This window comes from Protopterus annectens, chromosome 14.part0 (genome assembly GCF_019279795.1).
Source record: "Protopterus annectens isolate FY-2018-M chromosome 14.part0, PAN1.0, whole genome shotgun sequence".
Classification (NCBI taxonomy): Eukaryota; Metazoa; Chordata; order Ceratodontiformes; family Protopteridae; genus Protopterus; species Protopterus annectens.
Genome location: NC_056748.1, coordinates 364,590,565 through 364,615,270, shown reverse-complemented (window position 1 = coordinate 364,615,270; position 24,706 = coordinate 364,590,565). Strand labels below are relative to the sequence as shown.

Below are 24,706 nucleotides of genomic sequence, written 5' to 3'. Positions count from 1 at the left end.
ATGTTGACTACATGGCTCAAGCTGTGGATTTACAATGCCAGCTTGATGAGAATTTAATACACAATGAAAACAGTGGGATAAATAAGACTAATGGTGATGAAGATCTATCCTTTGTAACAACTGACAGAGCAGAAATTACTTATTAGAAGCCAAAGATTCTTCAGAGCTGGCCAGCAAAGATATTCTTGTAATTGGAGATTCAATTATTAGAGGAACTGATATTTATTTTTGCAGAGAAGATAATGAACATCGAATAGTGTTATGGTTGCCAGGAGCAAAAATAGAAGATGTGAGACAAGTCTTGGAACATCTTAATGTAAGGAAGTACTGATCCATTTTTATTCATGTCGGTACAAATGATGTCATCTGCAAGGATTCTCTGACTGTTAGTAGGGAATTGACAGCCCTCTTAGTATAGCTTGTACTGGGGTTAGGACGTGTTTTTCACAAATCACCTATAGAAAGGATAGTCAGGTCACTGTGAAGGAAAAGATTTTTTTGCAAGAGGCTCTCCCGTTCGATTCTCGGCTGGGCTTGGGAGTGCCTTCTGTGTGGAGTCTGCATGTCCTCCCCACGGTTGGGTAGCATTCGAAAGACATGCATGCGTAAATGGGCATGCCTTCGTTGAAGGTTGGGCATCGATCTGGCACCTCGGTGTTTTGTAAAATTCTACTGCCAGTCATTAGCGGACCGGAGTTCCGCTGTGGTGACCCCTTACCAGGAAAAAGCCAAAAGATAAACAACAACAACCTACTACATGTTAAAAATGTCCTGTTTTAAAAAATGGAAATGTGTACAGCATCCAAGCCTAGTTTTGGGCACATGTGTTCAGACAGGATGGCATGCATTTGTCAAGATCAGGGAAGAGAATTTTTGCATCAGATATTTAGCAATATTTGACAAACACTAGGCAGAATTTTTGCCAGGTTGTAAATTTAAAAGTTCACAGATAGCAATATTTGATGCATCTCTGATGGTTGTTAATAGTAGGAGCATTAATAATAAAGTTTTTTTTATTGAAAAATTTGCTAGGTTCCCATAGTATTGATATTGTTATTGTTTGTGAAACATGGTTAAAAAAACAATGACTGGAAACCAGTTCTGTCAGGGTGTAAATGTTTTTACTGTAACAGAAGTTCTAACAAAAGATCAGGTGGAGGTTTTATGATGGGGATTAAAGATAGCTATGAGACTTGTGATTATTACATGTCCAGTGATAATACCAATACTATAGACTGTGTAAATGTGACAATAAAGACAGCCCTGGAACATATAGCAATTGTTGGAGTGTATAGACCTCCAAAGTCAAGTGCAGATGACCTAGAGGAATTCGTACATTTCTTGCATGAAACACAGGAGAGAGTAATAATATTAGCTGGGGACTTAAATTTACCAAAAACAGACCGGAATAATATCGATTCAACAACATTAGCAAGGATATTATTCACAACATATATTCAGGAACAACAGTTGCTTCAGATTGTAAAAAAAAACTACTAGGGGACAGAACATACTAGACATTGTTTGTGTTCCTAAAGAAATTACTGTTACTTTGTCAAGTTTTACCACCATTGATGTTCAGTGATCATTGGATCATGAAGGTTAATTTGTTGCAAGATAATTCAGCCAAACTGAAATCTAAACCAATGCACTGAAAGTTAATTACAAATTATATGGAAGCAAAACAGTTGCTATGTAAAACTAACTGGAGTGAGATGTTCAGTGGAAAAACTGCACATGAATGTGGAAAGTTTTGAGAGAAATTGTCTGATTGCAAAAAAAAATCAAAGAAATGTTTAACATCAGGATCTAGGCATACAACGTTGGAGCGATATATTTCCATAAGAGCAATTTCATAGCAAGAAGCAATACATTAGTACAACTAGGTATTGATTAAGGTGAGAGACAAAAAATATAAGAAATGGAAGAGAGGTGGAACTACAACTTTGAAAACTGAAATAAACAAGCTGGACAAACAGATTAAGCATAGTGTGAGACAAGATCAAGAAGAAAATTTATATAAAGATAGTGAGCATAATAAGAAACCTTTTTATAGATACATAAGATGTGGAAGGAGTAAAAACATGCAATTTGATAAACTGTGTGCAGATTCTAAAATTTATTCTCAGACACAACAGATTATCATTATATTTACAAAATCTTATGCAAAACAGTTTGGCTCCACAAAAGGGTTGATAAGTTGTCCTAGTGACATCCAGGTAACCCCAGATACTGGAATCAAATTAGACTATATTGAAGAAGAACTGTGCAAAGTTAATCCAAACAAAGCACATGGGGGAGACAGAATTAGTAACAATGACCTGAAAATACTTCAAGAAGACGTAGCGTGATATTATATCTACTATTCACTAGGTCATATAAATATGGGGAGATTCCTCAAGATTGGAGACATGCGCTTATTAAACCTGTCTTTAAGGTGAAAGATTTATGCATTCTGAAGGGAAACATGAGTACATCCTCCATCTGTATCATATCTGGCCCTGTAATCATTAGACATTGTTATCATCACACTGTAACTTTTGATTTTACAAAGTATTTTGTTATATTATTTTATTATCCTCTGGCATTCATGGTGTAATTATGTTGTAAATATGGTATAAATAGTTGTACATGGTGTAAATAGTTGGTTTATATGGATATACCCTCCTTACCACTTTTCTTTCTTCTTAAGACAGTCATATACTCCTCCTTCCAAGCCATTTTCCATTTGTATCTCTAGACTTTGACTGTGATAGGTTATTCAAGGTATTTACTGCTTATATTATTCTCCAAGATGTAAGTTTCCCTGTAAGATAACTGCTGTTTTATAAATGCATAGTTTATGTACTGTTTTATTTATTTATATATATATATATATATATATATATATATATATATATATATATATATATATACGTATACATATACATATATACACCTGTACTTTACTGCTTCCTGTAATGACTTACAGTTTTTCCTTTGTATGTTTGAAAAGTTTGTAATATTCAATAAAAATATATTTGAAAAAAAAAATAAACCTGTCTTTAAGGGAAAGGGGAGTAGTAAAACCCAGAGTCATATAGACCCTTAAGTCTACTTTCATATTGTGGAAAAATAATGGATAAGGTAATATTGGATAAGTTATTGTCAGAATTGGGTAGGTTGGGACTTGAAACCATATATCAGCATGCATATGTTGAAAATAGATCTGTTACCACCTGTAACATGATGTTCTATAACAATATAACAACAACTATGAATGAAAAAGTGTGCTGTGATGTAATTTACGTAGATTTAACTTCAGGATTTGACAAAGGTCATATATAAAACACTGATCAATACATTAGTACAACTAGGTATTGATGTACTCTTGATAAGATAGATAGCTGCATAGCTTACAATTAGGACATAGCAAGTATCATACAGCAGCTGGACAGGTGAAATCCTTGGTTATAGTCAGGGTGCCCCACAGGGCTCTGTCCTAGGTCCCTACTTGTTTAGATTGAATCTTTCAGAGCTAACAGTTTAATCTGAGGTTTTCTACAGTCTATATGCAGATGACCTGAAATTGGGTAAACTGATTACTTGTGTTACAGATAAGGCCTGTCTGCAAAATAACTTGACTAATTTGAACATTTGGGCACAGGATAATAATATGCTGATAAATACATCAAAAACGAAACATATGAGATTTGGAAGACATACATTGAAAGGTGAATATTTAATACAGCACAAAAGTGTAAAGCCGCGGTGGTGCAGCGGTAGCGTTGTTGCCTCACAGCAAGAGGTTCTCCCGTTCGATTCTTGGCTGGAGCTCCTTCTGTGTGGAGTCTGCATGTCCTCCCCGCGGTCGAGTGGTGTTCGAAAGACATGCATGAATGTTGCCTTTGTTGAAGGTTGGGCGTTGGGCTGGCACCTCGGCACTGTAAAAATCTATTGCCAATCATTAGCGGACCAGAGATCCGCTGTGGCGACCCCTAACTGGGAAAAGCCGAAAGAAGAAGAACAACAATAATGATTGAAACTGTAGACTCATTTAAGGACCTGGGTATATGGGTACATTCAACTATGAGTTTTTCTAATCACATCAGTCAGTTGGTTAATGATAGTTGTAGAACTGTAGGTTGTATAAAAAGATTTATAAAATCTAGGAAATCAAAAATGATGAAGTCATTGTTAGTTACGTTAGACCCAAACTTTAGTATGGAATAACAATATGGAAATCCTGTAAGAAAACAAGCATGAGTAAACTGGAAAGAGTACAGCGGAAATATACCAAGGGCATCCATGGATGTGAAAATTTAAGTTATTATGAAGGACTAAAATATCTGAACTTGTACAGTGTCACTTACAGATATCTAAGAGGAGATCTTATTCATGTATATAGGGCATTTATAGACAACTACCTCTGGGAATGTTTTGGGGTTATCAAAAAGTACTAGAGAATCATCAGACAACCTATATAGAAGATTCTATAGGAATGCTTCCTTCCTCATCTCACTCTTACTGTTGCTTACTCCCCTTTTACCTTACATAATGTCATAACATTTCAAAATGTTTAATTCTTAAGTTGTGCAATCTTTTGTTTTAATTTCTGTCAGTTATGCTTTTGTGATATTTTGTATTAATCCTGTTTTAATTCTCTGTTGTGTTAATATGTATGTACATGGAGCTATCCTTCCCGGGCCTTTGTTGAAAAAGGGCTCATCTCACCCTAATGGACTTTCCCGGTTAACAAACTGCAAATAAATAAAAAATAAAAAATGAGAAGTATACTAATTGATTCTCTGACAGAGTAGCTGATGCATGAAACTGACTACCAAATTACATTAAAGCAAGTGCTAGTTTAGATACATTTGCTCACATGTGCATTTGCTTTTTTTTTTTTTTTTTTTTACAGTAGTAAAAAGCATTCGCTCATGTGAACATTTGCTCTTGTCAACTGCAGCTTTGTGTGTACAGTTAGCTGCTTATCTGGCACCAGGTGTGCCAAATTATACAGTCAAGTCACTACATCACAGGTACCAGTATGATTCTGTCATAGTCCATGTGGGTGTTATTGACCTGAGACTTACTATCTTGGACTATATGAAGAGAGACATTGTTGATCTCCCTGAATATGTAGCTCATGCAGGCATGTTCTTGCACTGTGCAGCATTCTGCCTTCACCAAGGATGATTTGCTTAGTTTCTGATGTCTTTCCAGGTGGAGTCAAGTATTTGTCAGCATTGGAGGACATGGTTAACAGACCACATTGCTTTGCAAAGGATGGTCTCCTCTAGGCTTCCAAATATTGGCTAAAACTTTATCCTTCCTTTAAAAGTTTTTTTTTAGACAATGCTAATTGACAAACCTACAGACACGGCAAATAAAACCAAAGTAACCTACAGATGTTCTTGCTCAATGCTACAAGCCTAAACAAGAAACTCCACACACTATAAGCTGTCCATACTCTGGAGAATATAGACATCTGTGGTGTTACCAAGACATGGTTTAAATCCACAGAAAGTACTCCAGCAGTGCAAGGCTTTGGTGCCTTCTACACATTTAGTCCCTCAGGTACACAGACAGGGACAAAAGGTGGAGGAGTCTCAATCTATTTTAATAACAAGCATAACTCTACAATGATTAAGCAGAACAATGCCCTGGAGTTTATCCATGTGCAAATCATTATAGGCAAAGCCCCATACCATATCCTAGCAAGCTGCATTTCAGCCTTTATGGCCGTAGAATCCCATAGTTTGTACTTAGACCTACTGGAAAGACTCACCATTAAACCAAATAGCCTATTCATGGATGACTTGACTACCCCTCTATAGACTGAGAAACATACACTACTTCATACTTGCAGGCACAATCATGCCTGGATTTTATTAACACAAATATCCTTGCCAAGATAGTGTGCACATCCACCAGAGGTTCAAACATACTGGACCTGGTCTGCACTAATATAGGAAAGTGCCACACCCCCTCCAGTGTCATAACATTACTAGTAAGGTCAGACCACAAAGCTGTCTCCTTCAAAATAAAAATCAACTGAGTAACCCCACAAAACCCTGTAACAGTTAGGAATTATTTCAAAGCAAACTGCACTCTGTTAAGAGATAGTTTATCAATATTCATTGCCCCTCTCAACCTTGAGTTCACAACAACCTATGTAGAGTTGTTCACAGAGACCCTGTATAATCATGTAAATAGCTGTACAGAGGCTGCTCTACCTACTAGACGCAAGCCCAAAACAAACCATACTGGTAGAATCCTAACCTTAATAAGGTATACAATAAGACAGAAAAAGTCATAGCTAAAATCAGGAGCAGGTCCTACTGTAAAGTTGAGCCTGTCACATGGCAAGGCAAACTGAAATGACACTTGAGTATGAGTGTTTAATAAATAAGTATTGTTAACTTCAAATGTTTAAGGAGTTATTGCCTCAGTAAAAGAGATGCTAAAGAGAGAAATGCTGAAATTAACTACTTTAGGGCAGAGTAGCCCCATGACGATCAGTGTAACAGTAAATACTTAAAACAGATGACTCTAGTAAATGTCACAAATAAGCAGAAAGGAGTATTGAGAGTTGACATTTAGTTGTTGTAATTCAGAGCCTGTGACATGGCAGGGCAATATGGAAATGTTATTTGTGTAAGACTGTTTAACAATGGTATGCTGTTAATGAATATGTCAAATTCATTCGATGAATTTGAATGAATATTCCAATTCGGTATAGGGGAAAAATTTATGATAGAAAGACATGGGAGATTTCAGAGTAAAAATTTCAGAATTACCTAGCAAGCACAAAATGGCATTGTGTTGAAGAGAAAGAGATAAAAGTTAACATTTTACATAGTAGGTGGTGGGAAAGTCCAGTACTTAAAAAAATAAACACCTTAATAGGTAGAATATGTAAGGAGTGGAAGAGTCATTAAGAATTCAAGAGAGAAATAAAGTTGATGGGAGGCCATAAAAAAATATCTGATGTCAGTTTTCATTCTGTCTTCAACATGTGGGTTCAAATCCGATTCGACCATTGCAAAACCTCATGGAAACCAGAAAACTCTTGAGCTACTCCCTTGCCCACAATGCACCAATTCCAAGTACCTTAGTTCTCTTTTGCTGCTTCCAGTGAAAGACGTGGTGTTAAAGTGCTCTCGAGCGACTCTTCATAATTAAGATAAGTGAATCATTTTCCTGTTTTTAAAATTTTTTTCTTCCTGTTTCAGTCTAGTTACTGATTACACTTACCCTTTTTGTCTAAAACCTTCTCTATTTTTTTCACTTTTTTATACTATATTTCCCATACTATTGTTAGTAATTTCTCTCTTCCTTACACTTTAGAGTGTATTTTTCTGTTATGATACCATTGTTGGTAGTCTTTCCCCATTTTCTTTAAAAAAGAAAATGTTCTGTTTTTATATTTTTCTTTCTTATTTCCATTAAGATATTTTTTCTCCTTACCACGATGGCAGAAATGCAGTCATAAAACACCATTTTTTAGGTGTTTACTGTTTAGAACCTCATCACCTCCAGGAGGACTGCTCCATTTGCTACTCCTTCAACCCTAGGACTCTGGTGGAGCGTAAGAATAAATTCATTCTTAAAGGGTTACTTCCCCTCCGCTTTTTCTTAGGCCTATCTGGAACTTACCCTAAGAAAACTAAAAAGATCCTTCCTCCCAATACTTCAACAACATCTGCTAGGTCATCTAGGAAATCAAAGAAGAGACCACTTTCGGATCTGACTGACTCATCTGCTCCCCAATAAGTTGTGAAAGTATCTGATTTGACTTCACACTTGGATCCAAGACATCTGACTAAGGAACTATTGGATTTGACTTCACGTTTGGATCTGAAGCTTAAGAGGCCTAGGCATTTATTGGATCACACTCCTGCAGATCTGACACTAAAAATGTCAGATCTCATGGCTCATTCCACTCCCCTTCCATGGTCCAGATACTTTCCCTCAGTGGACCCTGTTCCATCCAGGGTTCCTTCTCAATTTCTGGAGACACCTGGGTCTCTTTCCCCGGTGTCCACTCACTCTTCCAGGGGCTTTATGGAAGAAGATATGGAGAGGTTAGTGAGAAGGATTCTCTCAGTGCAGTGCTTGTCAAGTATTCTGTTGGTTTCTACCCAGGTGGGTCAGGAGATGCGACCTTCCACTACTCCTCTTGTGCAAGTTCCTCCTCTGCCTCCATACTCTGTCTTGAAGATACCGGATTTGAGTCATCTGGGCCCGTCTGCATTGGATCCCAAAATATCTTTATCCTCAGATCTAAAGCTTGTTCTGAGCTCTTCATTCACATTGGATCTGGAGTGCTGTCAGAGCCAGAGTTACTCTTTTGAGTCCGGGGTGTCTCAGTCAACTGTGAAGTTCTCAGAACCGTCTCTGCACCTCGGGGCCTCAGCATGGGTTAGTTCAGCTCCGACTTCAGCTTTAGGGGAGTTCTTCTTGGAATAGGAAGGGACTTCAGTCCAGAGGCTTGGTTTTATGGATCCGAGGTCCTGTACCTCTCTGGGCGATATGCCTTTGAGGTCATGGAGAGAGCCTTGTCAGCATCCTCATCTAAGATGGTTCCCTTTCCCTCGGATCCTCAGTTGCAGACTTGCCATCTCTTTGCTTAGAATCTCATCAGTCCTCTCCACAGGGACAGCTAATACTGAAACCCAAGCTTCCCAGCAGGGTATTCCCACCTCTTCTGATATTTTCCCAGAGCATTCCATTGAGGGGGTCCATAAGAAGAGAATGTGCAAGGGAAAGTGCTTAGACTTCCCAGAGGAGTCAGTCATGGAAGATGCAGATTTTGATGAAGGTGAAGGGTCCCCATAGTTACCTCCTGAAGATGTCCAGTTTGGAGACATCCTTGAAATCCTGAAGAGGTGGCTGGAAGTCCAGCAATTTTTCATCGGAGGAGTCTGTGTTCCTGGTGATTTTTGGTACCGGCTCGTCAACCTCCTGGGTGACTCTGCCCACAGATGACCTCATAGATTTGATCTCACAGTGGGCATGGAAGCCCCAGAGACCAGACAAAATTTTAACAGCACCAGAAGACAGTTTTGGACAAAAGGGGTACCTGCTGATGCCGTGGTCATGGCAGTGGCCACTAAGTAGAAGAACTATCTGAAGAGAGTTCCACTGTCCATCCTCTGAACAAAGAGTCTAGGTTGATTGATAGATTTGGGAAACATGTCTATGCTTCAGCAACCTTTGCCTTAAGGTGTCTGCACTATTTGGCACATTTCAGCAGGTTACAGAGAGACCTAGTTTAGGAACTCTTTGATACCCTTTCAGGACCTGTTTCTGATGTGGTACAGGCATCTGTTGCCTCTCAGCTGGCTACCCTACAATCAATTTCCAATTCCTCCATTAGGTTAATTTCACATATGGCCGAAGGAACCTCAAGGGGAGCAGGTTCCGGCACTTCCATTAGGAGGCATGCCTGCATGCGCTTATGTGATTTTTGTAGAACCCTTCAAGTCTTCATGCATCAATGCCCCCTTTGACAGAACGTCATTATTTGGCCCAAAAGTTAAGGACACTTTTTCCAAGTGTGAAAAAGATGGAAAGACCCTGTCTGCCATGGGCATATACTTTTTTCCACTCCTCAAAGATCCTTCTCCAGGAATCAGTGACGCACTGGAAAAATGTGGTTCAAAAAGTCCTAGGGTCCTTTCCAGGACACATGTGGAGGAGGTTCCCCATTGGTAGAGGGAGGAACTCCACTGGTAGACGCCGCCCTTGTTGCAGAGGTGGCCTGCAAGACCAAGAGTCCAAAGAATCCTTTTTTGACAGACCCTTCCAGCGCTCCTGAAAGGAGGCCTGATTGTCCCCCTCTGGATGCAGTCAAGGGTCAATTATCCCTGCATCAGAGAGCCTGGCTAGAGATAACAGATACATGGGTGCAGAGGATAATTTCCAGAGATTATGTAATACCCTTTTCCCTTTCTCCACCAGTCTCAAGAAAAATCCCCAATGTTCCACCCAGTCAAGGGGAACAAGCAGTACTTCAAATACAAAAACTGCTAGAAAAAAAGAGTCATCCATGAGGTCCTGCCAGACCAGATAGAATCTGGAACTTATTCAAGGTTCTTTTTAGTGCCAAAGAAAATGGAGAACTGGAGACCAATCTTGGATCTCATCAGATTGAATAAATCAGTTTTATGCACCCGGTATTTAAATGGTCATGGTTCAGTCCATTCTCCCATTTCTGTGCAAGGACGACTGGATGTGTTCGATAAACCTTCAGGATGCATGCTATCACATAAAGATGAACAGTTAGTCCAGAAGGTATTTATGCTTCCAGCTGCGAGCCAATCATTACCAGTTCAGAGTTCTGCTCTAACCAGGCATCAAGTAATACAGGCAAGAAATCAGGTTCTTCTGACATGCTCCTTTCTAAATATAAACTACGAAAAGTCTCAATTGGAACGTACTCAAAAGTTGGAGTTTATAGAAGCTTTGTTCAACATATAAAGTTAATGAAAGCTTCAGTGCCTCCTCTAAACATTCAAACATTAAGAACACAGATCAGGAAAATAATCTGCATCACCAAAATTTCTACCCACTTGGTTCTTCTGGCCCTAGGTTTGATGGCAGTGGCAATAACTCTAATACCGTTAGCCAGGTTTTATATGAGAATTCTACAGTGGATGCTAGTCACGCAATGGTCAATACTTTATCAGCCTATGTCAACGCTAATATGTATTACTCAGATTTGGAAGAGAGATCTCAAGTGGTAGATTCAATCAGAACAGGTTCTGCAAGGCTGTTCGTTCATTCTCCCTCAGCCCAAGGGCACAGTCACCACAAATGCTTCCCATTTGGGGGGGGGGGGGCATTACCTGGGGAAGACCGTCCAAGGCACTTAGTCCCCTGAAGAGGCCAATTTGCATATCAGTGTCCTAGGGATGAGAGCTGTACTTTTAGCATTGCAGGCCTTCCAAGAAGCTCTCCCCTCAGGGACAATTGAATTCAAACAGATGTCAGTAGTTTGGTACATCAACAAGCAAGAAGGGACCAAATGTTACCCCTTGTGTCGAGAAGCACTCAAGAGTGTGGCAATGGGTGATCTCATCTAACAGCTTTTTCATTGCAATTCACATTCCAGGGAAGTCAAGTGTGATAGCAGACAAGCTGAGCAGGTGCATTCTTCTACCTTATAAGTGATTTGTCAACAAAAATGTGGTGGATATGTTTTTTTTTTATCAGTGGAGCCAGCCTTGCTGTGATCTTTTTGCCTCTCCCCTAAACAACAAGCGCAGCAGCTGCTTTGCTCTAATCCCCCCTCAGGGGAGTCACTGAGGGATGCTCTACTTCATGACTGGCTCCCTGGCCTTCTCTATGCCTACCTACTAATCCCGCTAATTTTCAAGTTTCTGCAGAAAGCTGCCAGGTTGTAGAGCAAAGTGATCCTCATTGAACCTCATTGCAACTTCCCTCCCACCAACCCTCTGCCCAACAGGCCCCTGGAAGAATGAGTGGTTTTCTGATTAAGCCAGTTCTTTGGAATTAGCTGCAAATCTAGTCTCCTCTATCTGTTTTTTTTTCAGTACTTCTTTCTGCTGTTAGCAAATAAAATCTGAGGTTCTTGTGGTTGCTGCATTGTGGGTAAGGGAGTAGCTCAAGAGTTTTCTGGTTGCCACAAGCTTTTGCAATGGCCAAGTTGGATCCGAGGGATTGGATCCGAACCCATATGCCGAAGAAGAATGAAAACTGACAACACAGATGGAACGTTATGGTGAGTACATAACTTCTTTTTTCTCATCATGGAAATGTGTTCATACAGAATAATAAAGATTGGGCAGAGGCTCAAACTGTACTTTAGTACTTGGGGAGAAGATTATGGGAAAAGTGCATATAGTTGTAACAAATTACCTTCCGAGTTAAAGTTACTGTTATGTAAATGTTAGTAAAGCTGCAGAAGTAGAAAAGTTATACACAGATATGAGAAAATGCAGGAGGTGCAAAATGGAAGAGTCAGCAGAATATATCACAAAAGGCTGAGAGGGAAAGGGAGGTGAAAGCAACTTGATCATGACAAGAGCTTTACACTTGATGACCTGGAATGTAAACAACATGGTGGGGAACAAAAAGAGGCAGGTGCGAAATAGCAGAGTCAGAGAAATATATCACAAAAGGCTGTGAGGGAAAGGCAGGTGAAAGTAACAAGAGCTTTACACTTGACCTGGAATGTAAACGGCATGTTGGGGAACTAAAAGAGGCAGCAAACTATGCAGTCAATATTTGAAGAGAGCTATAGTGTTCCTACAAGAGACACATTTATTTGAAGAATAACATAGATCATTAGTAAGAGGGAGGTTCAGAGACCAGTCTGGGACAGCAGCCATAGAGAAAAGGAAAAGAGGAACTGTGATTTTAATTACAAAAAGAACTTGTTATAAAGTAGAGGAAGCCAAATTGGACAAACAGGGTAGATTTGCAGTAGTAAGAGGGAAATGGGAATACAGGAGACTAACCATGTGCAACTTTTGTTATTTGCCACCAAAAGCCGGGATGAATGAGGTAAAGCAGGCAAGCCATTAAACTCCTGCAGTGGATCACAATTCTAGGGAGATTGGAATATAAGAGTGTACAGATGTTACAAGAGGACCTAAACAAAGTTAAATAAAAAACGGGAGTCTGCTCAACAAATTAATGAAAAAAACATGGCTTTTTGGATGGTGGAGTCTAGTTTCAAGGGCTATAACTGGAACATGTAGATCACAACAACAAACGTCAGTAGCAAGATTAACAGATGGTATATCACGGCAGAACAAATGGACATTCTGAGAGAGGTGTTTACATACCCAGAACTGGTCTCAGATCATGCTCAGGTTAGACTAACTTTGGCGAAGACTGAGAGAGGAGATGTCCAAACATTGGAGATTGGACATTTCTTGGTTGAGTCACCCAGGGGAAAAAAGGAGATAATGAAGCTTTATGGAGAAAGTGTAAAAGAGAGAGTCAAAATGATCTGAATTTGAAGGTGTAGGAATGGGATCAAATAAAGCAGAGATTGCAGGAAAAGATAGAGGAAAGAGACTCAAAGGCAACTTTGGGAGAAGTTGGTTGGCTTAATATGGTCCAGAAAGGCACCTAGCTTAAGGGGTTTGGAGATGGCATAATAGTTACGGTGTTTACCTCACAGACAAGAGGTACAGGGTTTGAATCTCACTGAGGGAAATTGGCTAGGCTTAAAATGGCCCACACGGGCAACTAACCTAGTACTTACGAAGAAGTGTACCATAGTACAGTAGTTAATGTTAACACCAACCTGACAAAGGAATTCTATATAAAGAGAGGTACACTTCAAAGATGTACATTGTCTCCTTTGTTTTCCAAGCTCTACTGGGAGCCCTTAGCACAAAAAATTATACAATCAGAAATAAAGTGATGGCTGTGTTGGGGGGGCATGGAAAGATAGTGCTTTTTGCTGATGATCTTATTTTGTATCTAATGGATTTATTTATTTTATTTTTATTTATTAAACATTTGTTGACAGGGAAAGTCTGACTTGGACAGAGCCTATTTTCAGCAGAGGCTCATAGAGAAATGCTTCAGATGCATGTCTTTGGAATGTGGGAGGAAACTGGAGTACCAGGAAGAAACCCACACAAACATAGGGAGGACATGCAGACTGTGCACAGAAGGCACCCCATTTGAGAATCGAACCAAAGAACCTCTTGCTGTGAGGTGACAATGTTAATTGCTGTTACCACTCAACCATCCGACAAAAGGTATTGATAGACTGTTTGAAGAATTGAGGAATTTCAAAGAGGTGTCAGGATACAAGATAAGTAAAACTCCAAAGCAGTAGGGCTAAACTATAATCAGTGGATGGGACTTAATCCAGACCTATCCATACTTGTGGGGACATTATCAAGTGAAATCTTTAGGTATCTGACTGGTGAAAATCTGCTCAGGAAGCAGCAGAGGGTCCGTGGAATTATGTTTGGGAGAAATCCCAAGAAATTATCAAAAGATGGTAGTTAGTACCTAATTATCTGGAACAAAGAATTAAAGCAGTCAAAATGTATTTAGTCCCATAGGTAATTTATGTAGTGCAGACATTATTAGTCTGTGATCCTGGCACTGAGTTCTGAGAGAAGAATTATGAAGTTCATTTTGAGGGGGCAACATCCAAGCGTGCACTGGCAGAAGATGGTCCTATCAGTGGAAAAGGGAGGTAGAGCTGTCCTGAACTTACAAGAGTACCATAGGTCAGCTCAGTTAAAATGAATATATTTGTTACAAAATACTAAATACATAGTGGGACAGAAGACTGTGCTGATAAAACAAGGAGGAGACCCTTAAAGGAAATTAGCACAATTCTGGGGAAATTTCAAGACTGGTCCAGGGGAAACCATTTATTTCAGAACTAGGAAGAAACCTAAGGGAGGCAATGAAAATAAAGGAGTACAAGGAATGCAGATTTGAACTATTCCCTACAGGGTTAACTGCTCCTCTAACAACTTGAGCTGCACGGGAATCATAAACTGCACTGAGTGCAACAGAAAATTCTATTTCTGGGAAAAGCTCAGAGAAGAGGAAGATAGGGCAACGTGAATACCGATTAAAGAAAAGTACCAATTACAAAGACAACATTTTGAAGCTATAGAGCAGCAGTAATGATTTGACAAATATAAAAGGGAGCAGAGGAGAACTTTAAAAGATAAACCAGAATTAATAAGAGTACTTGTAGAAGCAAGGTGGACTGCAATGGGTGCAAAGGGCTTAGTTGTCAGAATATATAAGGTACTAATGGCTGACCAGTGGATTCAGAAATGCAACCAGAAGAGAGCTTGGCAAGTAAAGCTTGGAAGGAACTTCAGAAGAAAGGAATTGGAAGAGATTTGTAGGACAACTAAAGTAGCAAGAAAACCTAGAAAGTTTGGAATCTTCATGTGGAAGTGCTTCCACAAATATTTTTATACTCCAACAAGAATAGGCAGGATGTTCCCAGGAGCAAGTAGTAATTCCTGGAGATGTGGTAAGGGTACTAAAGGGAACTGGGAACATATATTCTGGAGCTGTGCAAAACTAGGCACATATAAGGAGGATATGATTAAGTTACTTGCAAGTAGCAGTAGGAGAAGATTATGAAATGGATTCAGAAGCCTCTTTCCTGAATTGTAAGAAAAAGGATAACATCAGTATGCAGAGTTAGGGTAGTATCAAGCTTAATTTTGTTTTTGGCAAAAAAGAGTATAACAAGAAAGTAGAAGTTTGCTCAAAGACCATGCATACATGACATATTAATCCTGATGAATGTGTTAGAAGGATCAGGAAGGAAAATTTTGAGAAGTAATCCAAGCAAGGGATGACAGAAAAATAAGTGGGATTATTGTCTACAAGTTAGAGAAGAATGGAAAAAATAAAGACAAATAACAGAACCTTAAGGACACTGACATAGAAGGGGAGGGAAAGGCAAAGAACTAAACTCTACGAGATGTAAAGATGGACTTACAGGGAAATATGGTCAATAAATTGTGAGTTCCAGTTCTGGGTTGGATCCAGTGTGCAATAGTTTAGTAATTTGAATAGATCTAAAATCCAGGGAACGGACCAACCACCAGAACAATATTTACACACCATGCATGAGGACTGTGCTGTATGTAAATATAATATGACAGTTGTGTCTTTCGGCTTTTCCCGGTTAGGGGTCGCCACAGCGGAACTCTGGTCCGCTAATGATTGGCAGTAGATTTTTACATGCCATGTTGCCGGCCCTGACGCACAACCTTCAACGAAGGTACGCCCATTTATGCATGTCTCCACACAGAAGACGCTCTAGCTGAGAATCGAACCGGACAGTGTCTTACTGTGAGGTGACAACGCTACCGCAGCACCACCACCGCAGTACATAAATATAATATGACAGTATAGCAGGTTAAAAAAAAAAGATGACCAAGGTGACCTTTATGGAGGTATGTTTGGATCTACTACTCCTCATACTGTTTCCTTGGAGATCCCTAAGAAAAGAAAACAAAGACCAAACATTTGGCCAGTGCAGCGGTAGCACCAGTTTGATCTTCTACTGGAGTGCCTTCTGTGTGGAGTCTGCATGTCCTCACTGCGTTCGTGTGGTTTTCTCCGGGTACTATGGTTTCCTCCCACGTTACAAAGACGTGTCTGGAACGTTTCTCCGTGGGCCTTTGCTGAAAATTGGCTTAATTCCAAATTGGACTTTCCCAGTCAACAAATGTTAAAAATAATAAAAATAAAATAATGTTTCTCCTCCAGTTACACCTGTTCCTTCCACTAGAGATACACAAATGCTGCAGTATAATTTGTCAAGGGCTTTTTATAAAGCCCTTATAGCTTTACAGCCCCACAACTTGCTTCTCTGTGTGTTGCCACGCCACTTAAAAGAAAGAGAGAATCTTCAGAAAGAAAGCTATCTTCGGAGTCAGAATCAGAAGCTTTGGATTATTCATCTCAGATCCACTGGCCCTGTAGGCTAAGACTGAAGCAGATGACAATGTCTAATGATTCCCCATCATAAAGAACTTACTTTTGGTAACATTATTCATAAAATTATTGAACACATTAACTATTGGGGTAAACTGGAAGGGTAAGAAAATATCTGAATCTCAGAAAAGATTTGACCTGATGTGTATGGAAATACCAAAACCCTCTGCTAATCCACCTGTTGTAGAGGCTTTGCAAAATAGCTTTTGTCTGCTTCTGTGGCACCTGAATTCCAACCACCTGCTCGAAAGATGCCAGAAATGATTTATAAAGCTATGTGGCACCCATAAATGCTTAGATAAATACCCATCTACAAGGGTTGTATGCTTAGGGACCCTATAACAAGGAAGATAACTAGAAATATTTTGAAAATTTTATGAAAGTCCGTGTAAAGCAAAGAAATATGGAAAGCAAGAAAAGGTACAAATGGAAATCTTTATGGAAGAATTAAATATGCCAAGGTTAGAGGGAGAGGAGGTTCAATTTACTAACCTTTAGGGTAAGAGGAGATGAGATAAAAATGGTGATGTGTAACCAATCCACAGGAAAGTCCCCAGGAGTAGATGGTATTCCTGTGGAAATTTGGAAGCTAGAAGGCTAAAAGCTGATAAAGATCTGGAAGGTTTTGTTTAACAGTATTTTAAGAGAAGGAGGAGAAGCACCAACATCCTTGAAGAAAGTGATGGTGGCTGTAATATGTAAAGACTCATCAGATCCAGCTTCATACAGGCCAATTTTTTTAATAAGAATCATCTTTATTAAACCATTACTTATGACATAAGCAACATACATTTATTTAAATGAAAACAAACCACACTGACACAATCCTAGTTGCAAGCATTTAACATCACAAACCATACTAACATGCTCCCAGCTGCAAACATTATACAAACATTATACATCTCTTGTAATCTATCCAATCATTTCCACTCAAACATTACATAGCTCATTTAAGTCCTTGCAGATTATATTATTTTATACCTGATAAAACCAAAAAAGGACATTTCAGTGTTGTGGAACATTTTGAGACTGTTTCAAATTTTTTGGGGATACAAAATTAATGAAGCAAAACAAGGCAATAAAGCAAAAAGCCAATAGCTGTAAATTATGCAGCCATACACAGACTGGTTCAGCAATATCCATATTTATGGGGAAATGATAAAATGAAGTACTTGAGTTGTTGTTGTTTGTCTTTCGGCTTTTACCCGGTAAGGGTTCGCCACAGCGGAACTCCGGTCTGCTAATGATTGGCAGTAGATTTTTACGAAACGCCGAGGTGCCAGCTCGACGCCCAACCTTCAACGAAGGCATGCCCATTTACGCACACATGTCTTTCGAACGCTACCCAACTGTGGGGAGGACATGCAGACTCCACACAGAAGGCACTCCCAAGCCACGCCAAGAATCGAACGGGAGAACCTCTTGCTGTGAGATAACGCTACTGCCATACCACCGCTGCATAAAATGGATTAAAAAGGATTCTGGTGTGACAGCTAAGTATATATGGGGAGAAACTAAACAAAAAATAATACAAAAACTGAGAAATTGCAAGATATGTTTTATGGATATGGATAGCAAGTTACAAGCATTTAAAATATTTTTAGTCCTTTTAGTTTTATGCTCAGGTCAGGCATATTTTTATCAACCAGAAGAGAAGTTGTGGACTTTAGTTAATAAAGAGCTGAAGGATTTTGTCTAAAAGGGGGAGATGGCAAGAGTCAAATGGGATAAGCTGATTCTTCCAGTAGAAAAAGGCAGTCTGGAATTACTCGATTTGAAAGGGTATTTCAGAGCTACACAGTTAAGGCTGCTATACATAGCACAAGTAAAAACCTATAATTCAAAGTGTTGAGGGATGATACCAAAACAGGGAGGCTCAAGAAACAAGGAGATACTGGTATTTTGGATGCAGATCCTAAGGAATATTACATTCATAAAGTAGCAGAAAGTATTCTAAGAACTAAGCCAATATGGGAATGGAGAAAGGAGATGCTACCGATTGGGATGACTGCAGTTACGGATACAGACAATAACCAAGAAGGGGCTTACTTAAGAAAACTGGCAAAAGAACCAAGGTATTGGGAGCAAATAATTAGAGGGAAAGGTAAACGAATGGGAAGAAGCCAAGAATTTATTTGGACTGCAAGCTAGAGAGTGTCTCACTTATTAAGGATTGATATCAAAGCATAGGCAAAGAGAAAGAAATAGGGGGATCCTAGGTAAAAGACCAGCACTGGTAGAGGTTTTAGTAGAATCTAGAATAGAAGCTGCTGTTAAAAAAGGAATATTTAGTAGAGCATATAAAATATTGCATGATAACTCTAAGAATCGGTCAGAGGTTAGAAAGGATTATGGAGAGAGATTGGATAGCAATTCAGAAAGAAAAAAATGGCAGAATATATGTACATCTCCAAAATATGCAACAGAGTCTAGAAGATTTAAGATCTTTGCTTGGAAGTGTTTGCATACATAGGTACTAGATATTAAATACATAGGTACTTTTGTATCCAAAGTAGACTCCAAAGCATTTTTTCCTCAGGTAGATAGCAAATGCTGGAGGTGTGATGGGGAAGAAAGAGGTAATTGGGAACATATTTTCTGGGTGTGTAATAAATTGGCAGACTTTAAAAAAATCCATGCAGTCTACTCCACTGGAAATACTGGATGAGCAAATGAGTGCAACTAAGGAAATGAGTTTATTTTACTAGGATGTAGGATTTGAATTGCCTATATATAGTAAGGCCTTGTTAAGTTTAATTCTGATGGCTGCCAAAAAAAGCACTTACTAGAAAATGGAAATGAAAATCTAAACCAACTAGATTTCAAGTAGTGAATATTGTAACAGAGGTAAGAGAACATGATTTGGTATCTTTAGAAAAGGGTGGGATTAAATAACACAGAAAATGGAAACTGTAGGAACAATACATGCAGAATAATGTTGTGGAGGAAGAGTAGGATTTAAGAGAGAGCAGGAATTGAATAATTCATGTAATGTTGCTAAGATTATTGATTATATAAATATACTGATGTATAATGTTTGTAAATGTGAATGTGTTAATATGGTTTGATTGCTTTTATATAACTGGTAGTTTGCCTGCGTCACAAGTGATAATTCAATAAAAGTGTTTAAAAAAATGTCCATACCACATTGTGCTGCCATGAAAAATTAAGTTTCTCTTCTAAGAATGCTGACATGGTATATACCTTGCTATCTCCAGCCTATAAACACATATCCTAATTCAGGTTTCAATGGACCATCAGAGTGAATCCACAGTCTCAGTCATACTGTTATTACTCGAATAACCTTCCACTCACCTTAAGGCAACTCTCAATTAGAATTCACTTCAGAAAGACTATGAAATACTACATCCACTTAAATTGTGGATGCAGCTGTTTTCCAGTTATTATGTAACCTTCCATGACATAGTTAAGTACATAGTTTGCCAGCTAAGTCAGTAATATGTAAACCCATTACATGATCTACCTTTGCATTAATATGATGTAGCTTTCAATAACATTTTTAAGAGCTGTGATTCCCCAAGGCCACATTTCCATTGATTGTATGTATCAACTTATTTTGTTTCCTTGTGTAGCATACAGGACAACTACCATGTGTTTTTATTTTCTCTTGCATTATTTTTTTGACATTTTCAGTTGTTGTAATCAAGCTCCATACTTGTATTGGGAGCTTTTCTCTCCAGACGTCCTCTGCAGTTGGCCTTTGTTCAGATGAACTATCCTTAATTGCCAATCAAAAAAGCTAACTATCAAACCCTGAAAGTTTTGCTAAGTGGGAGAGTACATTTTTGTCTAAGTAAATAATTTTATTGTTGCCGATACTAGAATTAAAGTGTTTCATTTGTGCAGATGTTTTCTGCTGTTTTCAGTAGACACAAAGTACTTCAGATGACAGTCTTGTAAGTCATTACTTGAGTGTGTAGACAAGAAACAGCTGTGATACAAGAAATTAAAAGATGATTTTTTTTTTCTGTTGCAGAAATTACTTGCTAATTCGGGTCGAATTCAAAGTGCATTTTCACAGGATGCCAGTCGTCAGCCTCCTCGGGAAAGACTCTTACAAGTGCATTCCAGACCAAATACAACTCATACATTTCAGGTCAAGTGATAGACAGCTATGATGGTGGTATAAAATGCAGCCCTCAAATCAACACGTAATCTGTTATAAGAAGAGTCACATCTCTCTGTTTAATTATTTATTTATATATATATATATATATATATATATATATATATATATATATATATATATGTAGAGAGATAGAGAGGTATATGCATATTTGTTTGTTTTATGTTTTCATTTTTAAATAAATATATATATGGGTCTACTGTACTTCATCGAAGAAACACTTCTTCAAAAAGAACAGTAGACCCACACTTACACGAAAGTGTACTTTTGTGAAGAACAGTTCAACGAACCATTAATGAACACCAAAACAATGTTTTGGCAGGGGGCAAGCCCCCCACACCCCCCTACTTAAATATACCAACTCCGAGATTGCACTACAGTGGGGAAACACGTAAATTCCCTTTTCCCCACTGTAGTGTGCTTCAGCGCCTCAGTCTTCCTTAATAGTTCGTTGAACCGTTCTTCATGGAAATGCACTTCCGGTTAAGTGCACTTCACTTAAGTGTGGGTCTACTACTCTTTTTCGAAAAAGTGTTTCTTTGATAAAGAGAAGTAGACCCATATGTATATGTATGTGTGTATATATATATATATATATATATATATATATATATATATATATATATATATATTTTACAGAGTGAGAGGGGTATACGTATATTTGTTTATTTGTTTTGCTGTAGCAGAAAATGGTGGCTAGAATGGAAATGTTGGTTAACATATAGTTAGGGTGACATTTATTTGTTTGTTTTTGCTGTAATACAAATTGACTACTAGCATGTGATTAGAATTTCATAATTAGGTTTGGCTAATCTAAGAGTATAAAGCATTGATCTATTTTATAGTAAACCTGCCTCTGCTGTATATGTATGCCAGAGAGGAGAGATTTTTATAGGTCTTATTTTTGTCATTCATTCTTTTTGGTAGGGATCTGGTACACTGTGGCACTGCAAGAGTCAAAATTTTCTTTTTTTGACAAATAATTTGTGCTCATTCAGGTTCAGTATGTTTGCAGCATTGCAGAAAAATATATACAGAGTTGCATGGCCTGTTTTGGCACTGACCCCATATTCTTTTAGTTCCTTTTTAATCATAGAAGTCATCTAAATCATAGAATGTACAAGACAACTGGACCGTGTAGCATTTACTCTTTGCCAGTAGTCACCCTCAGACCTTGCCTCCTTTTTTCAAGGAATGATATGCCAGTCATACTGGGGTGAATTTATGGATACCCTTCCAACTGTTTGATTCCTTCTTAAAGGACGATAGTGTGTCACATTCCTTGATCTAAGAGGTAGTTGTTTCCAGAGAAAGGGTATTCATCATGAGTCAAATGTGTTCCTGTCCGCTTTGATTTATTTGCGGTTTGATTTGTGGAGAAATAAGAGGTATTAGACTGTCAGATACCTATTGTACTGGAAGGCAAGACAGATTTCCCCTAAGGATTTTGTAGGACATACAGGGATAAGGCCATCCAACCTCTCTTGATAGCTCATTTCCTTTAGGTCCATGTTCTTTTTTGTCAGGAACCTTTGGAGTTTCTCCAACTTCTTGATATGGTTGGTAAGATACATCCTAAAGGGGAAATTATATTTTGTCCTGGGCCTGATCAGTATAATATATAGAAGGGTAAGAACTTTTTTAGATGTAGATGTTATATCCTTTGTGATCTGCTATGCCAGACAGGATTTCCAGACCATTGTTGCAAAAAAAAATGATCAAAAAAGAGGGAGTTGTCTACCTATGCTTCAAAGTCTCTCACAGCATCCTTATTTTAGATTGGGGTATTTTCTGTACTGAAAGCTGGGTGGAGGGGTTGTTTGCCAAATGCAACAATACTGCATAGTTTTGCTATTCATTTTAGCCAGTTTTCAGAATTCCAGTTATTAACATCTGTAAGTTCACTTTAAAGCTTCTGCATATCAAAATATAATACCCAGTTTGCAATCTTCAGCAAATTTGGTTAACCAGAGTTCCTGGATTTTGATTTGGAGGTGAGAGAAGCATATGCTGAGTAAAAGAAGTCCCATCATGGAGCCTAGTTGTACCGTACTGGTTACTTTCGTGTTCTCTAAGGACAAGCCTGCCACCTTCACAGTTTTGTTTCTATCCATCATCCAGTTAGCTAGCCATCTAAATACACAGGGATTCCTCTGGAGTCCATTTAATTTATTGATAATGTTGGTATATGGTATAGTCTCAAATACCTTGGCAAAGTCAAGGTACACTGTATGGGCAGTGTGACCACTGTCAGCAGTTTGCATTATCTTCTCAAAACATGTTGCCAGATTCATTAGATAGGGTCTACCCTTAAGAAAGTCAAAATTTTGGGAGTCAAATCTTACAAGACTTTTTTTTTATTGTAGTTTATCAGGTCTGTTATGACTTGTTTGATAACTTTGCATGTGAAGCTTGTCAGGCTGATAGGTCTGTAAATCCTAAGGTCTGAGTTGGGCCACACATTCAAAGAGGCCTCACAACTTCTGTGCATAAAACCACAGGGATAAAGCCAGTGTATAAGTTCAGGTTGTGTAGTTGTAGAAGCTAGTTCACTTGTGCATGTTTAGTGCTGTTCAGCAGGCAGCCTGGCATGTTAACAGGCCCCTATTATGGATATAGTTTTTGTTTTGGAAAGTACTTTTAACAAGTGTTCTTTTGTGCTGACGGGGGGGGGTTGAGGTCCTTTGGTATATGTGGATTTTGTATTGGTATTCTCTGGGTGAAATTTGTACCAAATTTGTTTGCTAGTAAATTTGCAATTTCCAGTTGTTCAGAATAGGTAGTGCCATTCTGAATAAATTCAGAGCATTGTTGGATATTGTTTTGTAACTTCCTGGCATAAGTAAAGAAATATTTGTAATTATCTTTAGCTTCCAGTGCCAGCCTAAGTTCATGCAAAGCCTTATTTTTCCTGATGATATTTTTAAGTACTTTGAATAACCTTCTGATGTTGACTTTGATTTGTTGGTCTTTAGTTTTGCTACGTCTTTTTCTTCTTTTTGTATTGTTTATTTATGCATGTGGATCAGCAGACTGGTTTGCTTTTTATAGTTTTCTAGATGAACACAGAATTTATTTGCATAACTTCTATCTGTGCCAATATTTTTGGGAGTACAGTTATACTTGACCATGGAGATGTCATCATTGCATTGTAGGAAGTTTGTATGTTTCAGTTTTTTTAATATTGTGATTTTTGCATCTGCTGGTTAAGGGAATTTGAAGGAAAAAGTTAACAATTTGTGATCATAGATGGAGAAAGGTATACCAGTGGGACAGTACATATAGCTGGCATATTTGTAAGGACCAGGTCAAAAACATTTTGCCCTATAATGGACTCTTTGACTGTTTGATTCAGGAACTTCTTTTTATGAAATTGTAGAATTTCGGGCATAACCTACATTTTGAGGTATAGGTATCCCAGTTTAATGAAGGGAAGTTAGACTCACGGGTTGATTGAATTTTTGTTTACATGGAGTTCATACAATGTTTTTAAGAAATGGGCATGATTTTCAGGGAGTCTTTTAGGGGATCCTGTAACATTTTATGATGTGACAGCTGGGTTTATTTACAGTGACCAAACGCAGGAAATTGTAACTCAAAAACTCAAAGAAAATGGATAGCCAGGAGCACAAACAGCTGAATAAATAAGTTTAATCGAAAGTTAAGCGCTTCCTTCCCTGTACAGATAAGGGACTTCCTCAGAACAATATTAAAAAATCAAAACTTTTTCTATATATAACCCAGCCTTTTATAATAAACCCCTATTAGTACATAATTAAATCTTAAAGAAACCTCATCCATTTAGTCACTAAAATCAATATTAACCTAGTACAAACAATAAAAATGTAAAATGCCACAATCCACTTGCATTTATACAATAATTTATAAACTTTAAAACAATAAATATTGGATATTAACCTAATATATGTTTCAGTTTTAATATACTTGATATAGAAATAGATTCATTAATTCCTGGGAAATTGGTTGCATTCGGAAAACAGACTTTCTCCAATTCATATTTGGAGTTTACTAGTGCGCATCCCTCCTTTCAAAAAAAGTCCATAGTTAAAGGGCAATTAGTCAGGGCGGCCAGGA

General features: G+C 38.3%; 1 protein-coding gene across 2 annotated transcripts in view; it reads left to right on the top strand.

Annotated features, from left to right (window-relative positions):
* The window catches only part of FAM149B1 (family with sequence similarity 149 member B1), a 1,523,608-nt gene that overhangs the window by 1,175,122 nt on the left and 323,780 nt on the right, over positions 1-24,706 (top strand). For both annotated transcript variants that reach the window (XM_044056091.1, XM_044056089.1), the window contains exon 11: positions 20,462-20,581. In XM_044056091.1, coding sequence (XP_043912026.1) covers positions 20,462-20,581 — 120 coding nt within the window. The remainder of the gene's footprint in view (positions 1-20,461; positions 20,582-24,706) is intronic.